Below are 13,725 nucleotides of genomic sequence, written 5' to 3'. Positions count from 1 at the left end.
TTCTGCCTCCAGCATCGCTATTTGGTATGGAGTGGTGTCACATCGAATGCAGGCAGCCATCTGGAGTGGAGCAGGAAGAGGGGTAGACAGCAGATGTGGGTGGGAGATGGAGGGGCAGAGGAGGCAATGCTGCCTGGTAGAACATGAAGGGTTAGATGATAGCTAGTTGAAGCAGGAAGGTGCAATTTCCAGTCAAAGCTGGAAGGTGCAATTTCGGGATGCTGTGTTGTGGGTGGGTGGGATTGGGGAATGGTAAGGAAAGAAACAGAGAAAGGGAAAAGACTGGCTGGTGAACAGGCATAGAGTTGAGCACAATGTAGATGATGGAATGTAAACTGGTAGGAAGTGATAGGACACAGAGGTGGAAACAGTAGCATTTAGTAGGTTACCATAGGTACCATAGGGCAGGATGATTTCACGAATAGTGAACGTATAGTAAGGATAACTCTCATCTGTGCAGTTCAGGAAAGCTGGTGGTGGTGGGGAAAATCCAGATGGCCTCCAAAAAGCAGTGTAATGATTGCAGCAGAGCAGGTATACAATGTGGTTGCTTTCACAATGTCTTAGCCTCTGATGGGACAGGATAAGGCTGTGACAGGACTGGAATAGGAAGTGCTGTGGGTATGAATTGGGAAGGTCTTGCACTGGGCATTTTCACAGGGATATGATCCCTGTGGCAAGGTCTCAGGATTGGGAGTGGCATGGAGATGGACTAGGATGTTGTGGAGGTTGGGTGAGTGACAGAACACAAATTTAGGAGGGGTAGGAAGGATCTTGGGTATGATATCTCTCATTTCAGAGTGTGCTGATGGATACTTAAAAGCCCTGACAAAGGATGTGGTTCAGTTTGTTGAGTCCAGGTTGATGAAGGGAATGCTCTTGTGCAGCTGATTCTTGGGGGTGGTGTGAGGTTTGGGGCTGTGTGGGGACAAGGCACATGAAATTTGTTTGCACACTGTGTTTTGGGGGATACTGCCTGTCTGTAAAGGCCTTTGTGAGAACTTCACCATATTGGGTAAAGGAATTCTTGTCACTGCAGATGTGCCATCCCTGGGTAGCCAGGCTGTATGGGAGAGCTTTTTTGGTGTGGAAGGGTTGGCAGCTATTGAACTGCAGGAACTAATGCTGGTTGGTGGGTTTACGAGGGGCGTTTGAAAAGTCCATGCAAAAATAAAAACTACTTACTTGTTCGGGGTAAACCTTTTTTTATTTTTTGACATAGTCTCCTTTTAGACTTATACACTTCGTCCAATGCTGTTCTAATACATTGATCCCTTCCGAATAATAGGAGTTGTCCAAGTCAGCAAAATAGCTATTAATTGGTGCAATCACCTCCTCGTTTGAATAAAATTTTTGTCCCACCAGCCATTTCTTCAAATTGGGGAACAAATAGTAGTCTGAGGGAGCCAAGTCTGGAGAATAGGGGGGATGTGAAATGAGTTAGAATCCTATTTCCATTAATTTTGCAACTACAACTGCTGAGGTGTGTGCAGGTGCATTGTCGTGATGGAAAAGGACTTTTTTGCGGTCCAATTACTGGTGTTTTTCTTGCAGATTGGTTTTCAAACAGTCCAATAACAATAAATAATATGCACCTGTAATGGTTTAACCTTTTCCAGATAGTCTATGAGGATTATCCCATGTGAATCCCAAAAGACAGTCGCCATAATCTTTCCAGCCGAAGGAATGGTCTTCGCATTTTTTGGTGCAGATGTTCCCTTGTTAACCCATTGTTTAGATTGTTGTTTGGTCTCAGGAGTATAGTAATGTATCAATCTTTCATCCACAGTGGTGAAACAATGCTTAAAAGTCCTGCGGATTCTTCCTGAACAGCTGCAAAAAATCCTTGTAACACTTCACAAGATTCCGTTTTTGGTCAAGCGTGAGCAATCGTGGAACCCATCTTGTGGATAGCTTTTTCATGTCCAAATGTTTATGCAAAATATTACATACCCGTTCATTCAAGATGCCCACAGCACTATCAATCTCATGCACCTTAACTCTTCTGTCATCCATCACCATATCATGAATTTTATCAATGATTTCTGGAGTCGTAACCTCCACAGGGCGTCCAGAGCGTTCAGCAACACTTGTGCTCATATGGCCAATCCGAAAATTTTGAAACCACTTATAAACTGTTCTAATTGAATGTGCAGAGTCGCCATAATGTTTATCAAGCTTCTCTTTAGTCTTCTGAGGCATTTTGCCTTTCATAAAGTAATATTTAATCATCACATGACGTTCTTTTTCGTCCATTTTTTGATTCACACGAATGCCAAACACAAAGAAATAGACCAATATGGCAGAAACTTGGTGTTCGTTCTTTCCAAAGATGCTACTAACTAAACATAACCTCAATACATGCTGGTGGTGCCATCTCTTGGACTTTGCATGGATTTTTCAAATGCCCCTCGTAATGTGGACAAAAATGTGGATGGAACCATCAGAGAGGAAGAGGTTAATATCCAGGAAGGAGGCACACTGGGTTGATGAAAACCAGGTGAAGTCGGTGGGAGAAAAGGTGTTGGGGTTGTGAAGGAATGAGAATTGGGTATTGTGGCCCTGAGTCCAGATCATAAAGATATCATCAGTGAACCTGAACCAGACCAGGGTTTTCGGGGCATGGAAGAAAGATGGCCCATAAACAGATTAGCATTGGAGGGTGCCATATGGCTGGCAATGGTTGTGTCACAGATTTATTTGTATATGTTCCCTCCAAAGGAAAAGTAGTTGTGTGTACTGTAACACCTTCAAGCTGTCTCTCTACCATTCCACTCTCGAAAGGTGTGTGGGAAAAACGAGCACTTAAATTTTTCTGTGCGAGCCCTGATTTCTCGTATTTTATCATGTTGATCATTTCTCCCTATGCAGGTGGGTGCCAACAGAATGTTTTTGCAATTGGAGAAGAAAACAGGTGATTGAAATTTCATGAGAAGATCCCACTGCAATGAAAAATGCCTTTGTTTTAATGATTCCCACTCCAATTCACGTATCATGTCTGTGGCACTACCACCCCTACTTTGCAATAATACAAAACAAGCTGTCCTTCTTTGTACTTCTTTGATATCATCCGTCAGTCCCATCTGATGTGGGTCCCACATTGCACAACAATACTCCAGAATATGGTGGACAAGCGTGGTGGAAGCAGTCTCTTTAGTAGACCTGTTGCACCTTCTAAGTGTTCTGCCAATGAATTGCAGTCTTTTGTTGGCTCTACCCATAACATTATCTATGAGATTGTTCCAATTTAGGGTATTTGTAATTGTAATCCCTTAGTATTTAGTTGAATTTGCAGCCTTCAGATTTCTGTGACATATCGCATAATCGAAATTTAGTGGATTGCTTTTAGTACTCATGTGAATAACTTCACACTTTTCTTTATTCAGGGCCAATTGCCACTTTTTGCACCATATAGATATCTTATCTAAATCATTTTGCAATTCGCTTTGGTCATCTGATGACTTTACGAGATGGTAAATGACAGCATCATCTGCAAACAATCTAAGACAGCTGCTGAGATTGTCTCCTATGTCATTAATATAGATCAGGAACAATAGAGAGCCTATAATACTTCCTTGGGGAATGCCGGATATTATTTCTGTTTTACTTGTCGACTTTCCATCTGTTACTACAAACTATGGCTTTTCTGACAGGAAATCATGAATCCAGTCGCACAACTGAGGCGATATTATAAAGGCATGCAGTTTGGTTAGAAGGCGCTTGTGAGGAATGGTGCCAAAAGCCCTCTGTAAATCTAAAAATATGGGAGCAAGTTGTCATCCCCTGTTGATAGCTCTCAGTACTTTATGAGTAGAAAGAGCTAGTTGTGTTTCGCAAGAATGTGTATGTTCCAAAACCCTACTGCAAATCGACATTAGTGGTATGGGCCTATAATTCAACAGATTACTCCTACTTCCCTTTTTAATGTTGGTGTGATTTGAGCAATTTTCCAGTCTTTAAGTAACGGATCTTTCTGTGAGCGAGTGGTTGTATATAATTGCTAAAAATGGAGCTATTGTATCAGCATACTCTGAGAGGAACCTGACTGGTATACAATCTGGACCAGAGGCCCTGCTTCTATTAAGTGATTTAAGCTGCTTTGCAACAACAAGGATATCTATTTCTATGTTTCTCATCTTGGCAGTTGTTCTTGATTTGAATTCAGGAATATTTACTTTGTCTTCTTTGGTGAAGGAGTTTTGGAAAAACATGTTTAAGAACTCTGCTTTAGTGGCACTGTCATCAGTGACTTCATCGTTGTTATCGCGCAGTGAAGGTATTGACTGCTTCTTGCCACTGCTGTGCTTTATGTATGAACAGAATCTCTTTGGGTTTTCTGCCATATTTTGAGACAGAGTTTTGTTGTGGAAATTATTGAAATCATCTCACATTGAAGTACACACTATATTTTGAACTTCTGCAAAACTTTGTCAGTCTTGGGGATTTTGCATTCTTTTAAATTTGGCATGCTTTTTTCACTGCTTCTGCAACAGTGATCTGACCTGTTTTGTGTACCATGGGGGATCAGTACCATCACTTATTAATTTATGTGGTATATATCTCACAATTGTTGTCGTTACTATCTCCTTGAAATCATCCGCAACTTTTCTATGCTACCATGATCAAATTGGAAGGAGTGCAGACTGTCTCTTAAAAAGGCGTTAAGAGCATTTTTATGAGCTTTTATAAATACATATACTTTCCGTTTCTTTTTTATTGTTGTAGGAGTTACAATATTCAGCCTAGCAGCTACTGCCTTGTGGTCACTAATCCCTGTATTCACTACGATACTCACTGTTTGTCCAGGGTTATTTGTTGCTAAGAGGTCAAGTATGCTTTTTCAACCATTTATGCTTCAAGTGGGATCATGAACTAATTGCTCAAAATAATTTTCTGAGAAAGCATTCAGTACAATTTTGGATGACTTATTATGCCTGCCACTGGCTTTAAACTTATAATTTTTCCAGCATATTGAGATTAGGTTAAAGTCACCACCGACTATAATTGTATGAGTGTTGAACCTATTTAAAATGAGACTCAAGTTTTCTGTGAATTGTTCAGCAACTATATCTCCTGAGTTGGGGGTCAGTAAAACGACCAAATTAATAATTTAGTCCAATTGTCAAGTATAGCCTCTACCCATACTACTTCGCAGGAATTGTCTACTTCAATTTCACTGCAAAGCAAACTACTTCTAACAGCAATAAATACTCCACCACCAATGTATTTAATCTACCCTTTCTGAACACTGTTAGATAGTTAGAAAAATATCTGCTGATCTTATTTCCGGCTTTAGCCAGCTTTCTGTACCTATAACTATTTGAGCATCAGTGCTTTCTATTAGGGCTTGGAGCTCTGGTTCCTTCCCAGCACAGCAATGACAAGTTACAACTACAATACCGATCGTTTCTACAACTATCTTACTGTGTTTTACCCGCTCCTTTTAGATGGACGCCTTTTCTCTGGTTCCCTGAGGCCCCCTAACCTAAAAAAAAAACTTCCCAGTCCCTTCCATACAGTCCCTGCTACCCATGTAGCCGTTTGCTTTGAGTAATGGACTCCTGACCTATTAAGCGGAACGTGGAAACCCATTACCCGATGTGGCAAGTCAAGGAATCTGCAGACTACACGGTCACAGAACCACCTGAGCCTCTGATTCAGACCCTCCACTCGGCTCTGCACCAAAGGACCACAGTCAGTTCTATCGACAATGCTGCAGACGGTGAGCTCCACCTTAATCTCACAAGCAAGACTGCAGTTTTACCGTTTCCGCTAGCCGCCCAAAACCAGAGAGAATATCCTCCGATCCAAAGGAACATATGTCACTGGTACCGACATGAGTCACCACCTGAAGTTGGCTGCACCCTATACCCTTCATGGCATCCGGAAGCAGCCTTTCCACACCCGGAATGACTTTCCCCTGCATGCACATGAAATGCGCACTGGCTTCCTTCCCCTCCTTGGCAGCCATGTTCCTAAGGGGCCCCATTACATGCCTAATGTTGGAGCTCCTAAATACCAGCAAACCCACCCTCTGTGAACACCCAGACCTTCTGGGCTGAGAAGCTTCCTCTGGAACAGGGTGGACAACTGCTTCTGGCTCAGAGACATCGTCAGCCACAGATAATGCCCGAAGCCTGTTTGTCAAATGAACCAGGGAGGCCCTACGATTGGCCCCTTGGAAAGTTTTTTGCTGCCTGCCAGACTTTGGAGTGATCTCCCACTTGACCACGGGTGAGGGGTTAACCTCAGTAAGGGCAGTACCCAGGACGACCACAGCAGTGGACTGAACGGGGGCACATGGGACGTACTCGACATCTCTCACATCCCCGCGTCTGATCCCCCACAGAGATGCCCCTTGGCAGCAGCCTCAAGCTATGTGATGGAAGCCAATACAGCCTGGAGCTGTGAGCGAAGTATTACCAACTCAGCTTGCATCTGTACACAGTAATCACAGTTCCTATCCATTACTGCAGTCACTCCCATTTGAAGCCTAAAAATATACAACGAATGAATGGTGTACTTGGCTTATTAGCAGCAGGAATTCGACATGACACTGAGCTACACTAACCAAAACAAACAAAACCCTGTACGATCCGAGGGTCGATATCAATGGTGGTATGGTACACTACACTGTTATTAAAATAAAAGCTTGTGCATAGTAAGCACTTGAACATGCAAGAAATTACAAAAATAATCTAGTAACTACACAGCTCTCTGTAAATAAATAAGTTGCTCCTGCTGGAAGCTTGTAAAAAATGCAACAAACGAATGGAGTATTCGCCTTCTTAGCACCAGGAACATGAGGTGCTCTGTCACTGACGGTCTTAATTAAGTTTCATCATGTAAAACTAAATTTCAAAAGCATGCCTAATTGTTTATTGATCTAAAGAGCTTCTGGGACTTTCAATCATCATACTTTTGCTTACTGGAGTTGATTTTTATTTATAATATAATATTAATGAGCACTGTTGTCGTTTTCAAATTGCAATTTGTTATCAAAGAACTGCAAAAGAGCATAAATGTATTCTGGTCACTTACATACTTGTGTACAGGAAAACTTGAGAATTCACAATGCATATTAGCTTTGATATGTATGACTGTTAGTGGCTGGTTGTAGAATTCTGTGAAAATATTGTTTCCCGTGATCTGAATGATTAGAAGTCTGTCACACCAGCCAGCATTTTCATATGACCATATGCACAGCACACATTTCTGTAATCAGTTGCTGATAAAAATGTGTAACAAGATGTTACCAAATCAGATTTTTATCAACATTATTTAAATTTTTTCAGATACATCTTTGCAACTATTAAAAATGTATGGTTATTTTAAATCTAGTAAGGAAAGTTCTGGCAGAATGTAAATACCTTAGGAGCAAAGGAGATCACTCGCTGAATAGAAGAAGTGTTGAGTTGTCAAAAACACACACACAGAAGTGCACAAGTGCACATGCATGCTCATGAACATGGATGAACCAGTGCCCCTACATCGTGCCAGCTGGAGACACAATGGCAAGATTGCACTTCAATGGCTAAACTAGGTTGTTGGAGTAGAGGTTGTGTCAGATGTGGTGGGCAGGTAGAGAAGCAGGAGGCAAGAAGAAGCGTTAGGATAGTGTAGGTAGCAGCTTGGATTGAGGGATCAGGTTTTCTGGCTGGGAATATGGCAGAGAGGGGTGGAAGGTGTGTGGCCTAGGAATATGGTACACAGGTATATGAGCATGTGGGTTATGGTGCATGATGAAAGTGACTTGAGATGTGGATTGGAAGAGGGTGACATGACAAGAGGTCATTGGGGATAGGGCATAGGGACAGTATCTTCACAGTGATAACTGTTAACCTACTTCCCCACACTGCCTACCCAACAGTTTCCCATTCCTCTGCCCTATCACTCCATACCAGTCCATATCTCCAAGTCACTTCCATTATGTGCTGGTTACCCTCTGCTCTGGTACCCTTGTATCACATGCCTAGCCCATGCACCTGCCACTCCTCCCTCCCACATTCCTCAGCAAACCTTCTGACACCCTCCAAGCTGCTAGCTACTCACCCCAACCCCTCTTCCTTCCTCCTGCCTCTCCCCTACCCACCCCACCTGACACAACCCTCACCTTACTCCAGTCCACCTGCAGAAATGCAGATGTAGCATTGAGTGTCAAGCCTGCACTATTTATGGCCACAGGTGTGTGTGTGTGTGTGTGTGTGTGTGTGTGTGTGTGTGTGTGTGTGTGTATGTGTGTGTGTGTGTGTGTGAGAGAGAGAGAGAGAGAGAGAGAGAGAGAGAGACTGTCAATGACACATCACTTCTGCTGTTTTGTGAGATGTCTCCTTTATTCCTAAAGTATTTATATTTATTTTAATACACACTTTCCATGTTTTCATTCAAAACATTGTTATCGGTATTTTTTGTTGGGTTTCTGTTTACATCTAGAAATATTGTCTTCATGCACATTTTCCAGGTAATCCTGTGATTGACACTGATGTTTTTGGACTCATTTCCTTTTGACTTATAGCAGTACACATTTGTTGATGTAAACCACAACAAAATACTGTATAGCAACTATGTACACTAAAGCCACACAAATGAGGAATTTTGCCAATGCATATACTCAGAAATATATTGCCCTCAGAATATTATAGAATTTGTGAAAAGCTGTATCCTGCCCATTAAGTTAAATGATAGTCAGTTTATAGAATATTAGTCAATAATTTAATGATAATTTGTCATTTCTTCACTCTTTATGTGCCTGGTGCATGCAATTGTAATGTATGTATCAACAAATTTTGAGATGCACATAATTTTATGTTAATTGCAATAGTTTCAGATATTAAATATTTGATTTAGTGATTTTGTTTTCAATTGCTGAAGTGCAGAAGTAATTATCTTTAATGTTTGCAATAAATTAATGACTGAAATACAACAAGAACAAACATAATTTTCCCCATACATATTCTCAGTAACCATTTTCATTTACTGAAATCCAGTCACTATCCCATAGTCTTAAAACATGTCCAGCTTTAAGCATTTGCACCCTCTGTATTTGTTTTCACTTAGCACTTTTCTATTTGCAACAGTACGTTAATGCTACTGTGGATACAAGATCACCACCATTGTTATTGGCTGTGAGTTTTGGTCTACACATGTAATTCACAAAAGCTACATTTTTATTAGAAGTGCTGAACTCACCATTATTTACTTATTGTTTTCCAAAGCTTAGTATTCCCATTTTGAGGCCTGAATAACTATCTACATAATTATCTTGATGTTCAGCAGACAGTACATTCACATTTAATAGTTTTACCAGAGTTTAGACTTAGCGCTATCATCCATATACACACATCAAAAAAAGTTTTGCGTCACCTCTGTTCTGAGAGTTCCGGAACTTGTACAGAAAATTGGAATAGAGATCAACATAAACATCATTTCCACCCTTTTTATTGCTCATGAAAAGCACAGATTGCATATTGTACCACCATACAGTGAGACCTTCAGAGGTGGTGGTCCAGATTGCTGTACACACCGGTACCTCTAATACCCAGTAACACGTTCTCTTACATTGATGCATGCCTATATTCATCATGGCATACTATCCACAAGTTAATCATGGCACTGTTGGTCCAGATTGTCCCACTCCTCAACAGCAATTCTGCGTAGATCCCTCAGAGTGGTTGGTGGGTCACGTCGTCCATAAACAGCCCTTTTCAGTCTATCCCAGACATATTCCAAAGGGTTCATGTCAGGAGAACATGCTGGCCACTCTAGTCAACTGATGTCATTGTCCTGAAGGAAGTCATTCACAAGATGTGCATGATGGGAGTGCGAATTGTTGTCCATGAAGACGAATGCCTCACCAATATGCTGCTGATGTGGTTGCACTATTGGTTGGAAGATGGCATTCACGTATCCTACAGCCATTACGGCACCTTCTGTGACCACCAACAGTGTACGTCGGCCCCACAGAATGCCACCCCAAACCACCAGGGAACCTCCACCTTGCTGCACTCACTGGACAGTGAGTCTAAGGCATTCAGCCTGACCAGGTTTCCTCCAAACATGTCTCCGATGATTGTGTGGTTGAAGGCGTATGCGACACCCATTGGTGAAGAGAACGTGATGCCAATCCTGAGTGGTCCATTCGGCATGTTGTTGGACCCATCTGTACCACGCTGCATGGTCTCGTGGTTGCAAAGATGGACCTCGCTATGGACGTTGGGTGTGAAGTTGCGCATCATGCAGCCTATTGTGTACAGTTTGAGTAATGACATGACGTCCTGTGGCTGCACGAAAATAATTATTCAACATGGTGGCATTGCTGTCAGGATTTCTCTGAGCTATAATCTGTAGGTAGCTGTCATCCACTGCAGTATTAACCCTTGGGTGGCCTGAGCTACTCATGTCGTTGACAGTTCCTGTCTCTCTTTATCTCCTTCATGTCGGAACAACATTGCTTTGGTTCACTCGGAGACGCCTGTACACTTCCTTTGCTGAGAGCCCTTCCTGGCACAAAGTAACAATGCGGACATGATCAAACCGTGGTATTGACTGTCTAGGCATGGTTGAACTACAGACAACACGAGCCATGTAACTCCTTTCTGGTAGAATGACTGGAACTGATCAACTGTTGGACCCCCTCCGTCTAATAGGCGCTGTTCATTCATGGGTGTTTACATCTTTGGGTGGGTTTAGTGACATCTCTCAACAGTCAAAGGAACTGTGTCTGTGATACAGTATCCACAGTCAATGTCTATCTTCAGGAGTTCTGGGAACTGGGGCAATGCAAAACTTTTTTTGATGTATGTATATTTGGTTTCTTCTCATGTGAGGAATCATGTATCCAAACAATACTTAGACATGTTGATGTGCAATATTAATACATATGCTTCAACATTAATTTCTTTTGCACTCTATTAATGTACTTTTCATGGAATTAATTGTTAAGATACCTTTATTAGGCCTATGCTGTGATACTGCCTTTATACAAATTCGTGATTGGTCAGATTTTATCATGTAGCTTTAGTTATATGCTTGTGTCTTTTTTTTGAAATTTTCACCTGCTTGCAAATTTTACCATTGAGACTGATAAGTTAAATGACATTTTATTTTAATAATGTGTATGTAAGACTAACATATATTTCATTGATGTTACAAGAGATCTGTTTCAAAAGTACTGGTTCATCCATGGTACAGAATAAATAGGCCAGCCAGGAACTTTCTCTTATCTGTGTGACTTTTGTGCGGGTGTTTGGAACAGCAACTTATAGAGACACTGTCACATAAAATGGGCAACATTGGTTTGGAGGATGATTAGCAGAGGGGTTTTTAATTTTGAAATCAGTAGACAGTTCAAATGGCTGCATATATCTAATCATTTCTGATTATTTAATATGATGAAACTCACAGTCCATGGGTAATCATTTTTGTAGCTATAATGATAATAGATGTAAACAGAGAATACATAGGAAAAGACAGCCAGTCAGCTTTAGCTGACTGGTAGATAAGTCATGGACATATGTAACAGATCATAAAATTACATTAGGTTTCTAGCTATCAGTATTTTTCTTGATTATATGCACACTCTGATGCACACATTTGCAGTATAAGTGCTCCAGTGACTCTGGACATTTGTGTTTGGATGTATGCCTGTGGAAGTGTGTCTGTAAATTAGAAAAACTATGATGGTGGGTGGAAACACGTAAAATAATTTATTCCATTCTGTTACAACTACCAGGTAAAGAAAGATGATAATTCACTACAACTGTAATATTTATTACATGATTAACTATGTAAATTGGTAATAATGCCAAATATTTATCACTGTTGTAGTAATGAAACAGAATGTGGACCAGTGTTGGGAAATGTGACACATGGATATTATTAACAAATGTAATAATTATCAAAGTCACAGTAAATTACTATTGAACTTCACCCAGCAGATATTTGAGAGTGGAATATGTTACTTTTTGTATTTTTTCCTGTAACACAGAGGTCACACATTTCTGTTCATTGTATCCTGTTATAAATGGTACCACAATAAACAGTCAAAATATGTAACAGAAATTAGAAAGACTATACATATGCTGAGAATGTAACACAGACATTCTTAAATTTAATATTATATCTAAAATAAACAAGATGTCGCGTATTAGACTTCAGTTGTACGAAAGAAAATGCAATTTGGATAACAATATTTTTTGTTTGGATTACCTGTTTGAATATGATCAACAAATTATCTTCAGATCTAATATTAATACTGCAAAGTGCAGTTTGTAAGATGGTTGAGAGACTGTCATTTTTTAGTTGTTTTAATTAATGTAAGGAATTCATAGAGAGCAAAGCCTTTTTAATAATTTTACACTCATTTAGAGCAAAAAAGGCACATATTTATTTCTCCTAGTTATCCTATGTCATATGCTATAGAGAAAGAATTATCTCCCTAGGCAAGAAACTGAAGTGAAATGAAAGGTTTTAGAAAGAGGCATCACCTAATATTGGTCTGTTTTAGTCTCTGTATCTGCACAGTTATTTTATTTTAGGTGATGTTTATTTTATTTTGACCAGATGATCCAGTATCAGGTGGAGACGGGCTTCAGAAAAAGATGTCACGTGATTCTGATGGTGGTAAGTAAAAACTTCTTTTCTCTAAGCATTTCCCATTTTGAAGTGTGTAACAAAGCTAATTTTTGAACCCTTTTCCAAATTCTACCTTTGTTTTAACCAGTATATGCAGGGATATTTCTTTCAGCTGTTGTAAACACATTGTGTTCACATGAAGATGTCGAAGTCTTCTCAGCATACTAAATGGTCAGTAATATTTTTGGGTTGCAGCTCGTGATTGTTTACTTCTAAGCATGATATTTCAACTAAGCACCTTCGAGTCTTCTTCAGGTGATTCAGTGAAGACTCTGTTTTGCACTATTTATTAGTACACAGTGTGCATTTTGTGCACGCATCAGAAATGTCATACCAAGGTTATCCACATTACCCGGCAATACAGGCACAACCATCAATGGTGGAAGCATCAGACATAGCTGCCTGGTGGACTACCTCTTGGTGTGGCCTTTGTTGTATTTGTTTATCTAAAATAGTACTGACTGCTATGGATACTGGAGATCTCAACTACATTGAAATTGTACACAGCTTTCACATATGTGATTCCTTAACTTGATACAAGAATTAGGTACCCATTATAATTCCAAATCAGTTACTGTTCTAGCACTCTGTCTGTACATTCAAATGAACCACCACTGGATAGGAAATGGAACACAAAGCAGTAACATACCAAGTCTATATATTCATAGCCTTAGTAGATGCTGTGGCATTGTATATTTGACTATAATGATATTTGAAACAGCAATGTATGCTTAATGGTTTTTATGTTCTCAGGCAGTTTGATAAAAACCTTTAAACTCATGTCAAATTATGTTATCTTTGCTGAGAGTGTTTAGTGGAATTGACAGAATTTTGTGCATTATCATAATTCTTGCCTATCATAATGTGACATTGTAAACAAGAGAAGTCAGTGGATTTCTTATACCATCTCAAAATTTAATTCATTATAATACCCACTTCACAATGGAGTAGCATTGTTCTCTAGATACATAAATGATCTGACAGGCAGAGTGAGTAGCAACCTGCAACTATTTGCTGATGATGCTTTGTTGTGTGGGAAGATGAGCTTGTGTGACTGTAGGAGGCTATAAGCTGACCTAGACAGAATTTCTA

At 40.2% G+C, this 13,725-nt stretch overlaps 1 protein-coding gene across 1 annotated transcript in view; it reads left to right on the top strand.

The window, feature by feature from the left end:
• LOC124789035 (sodium/hydrogen exchanger 3) overlaps positions 1 to 13,725 on the top strand; it is a 627,528-nt gene that overhangs the window by 565,736 nt on the left and 48,067 nt on the right. The window contains exon 12 of the mRNA XM_047256324.1: positions 12,562 to 12,621. Within this exon, the coding sequence (XP_047112280.1) occupies positions 12,562 to 12,621 (60 nt within the window). The remainder of the gene's footprint in view (positions 1 to 12,561; positions 12,622 to 13,725) is intronic.

Source organism: Schistocerca piceifrons, chromosome 3 (assembly GCF_021461385.2).
Source record: "Schistocerca piceifrons isolate TAMUIC-IGC-003096 chromosome 3, iqSchPice1.1, whole genome shotgun sequence".
NCBI lineage: Eukaryota > Metazoa > Arthropoda > Insecta > Orthoptera > Acrididae > Schistocerca > Schistocerca piceifrons.
The sequence above is the reverse complement of the archived record's forward strand: the minus strand, read 5'-3'. Positions and strand labels throughout refer to the sequence as shown.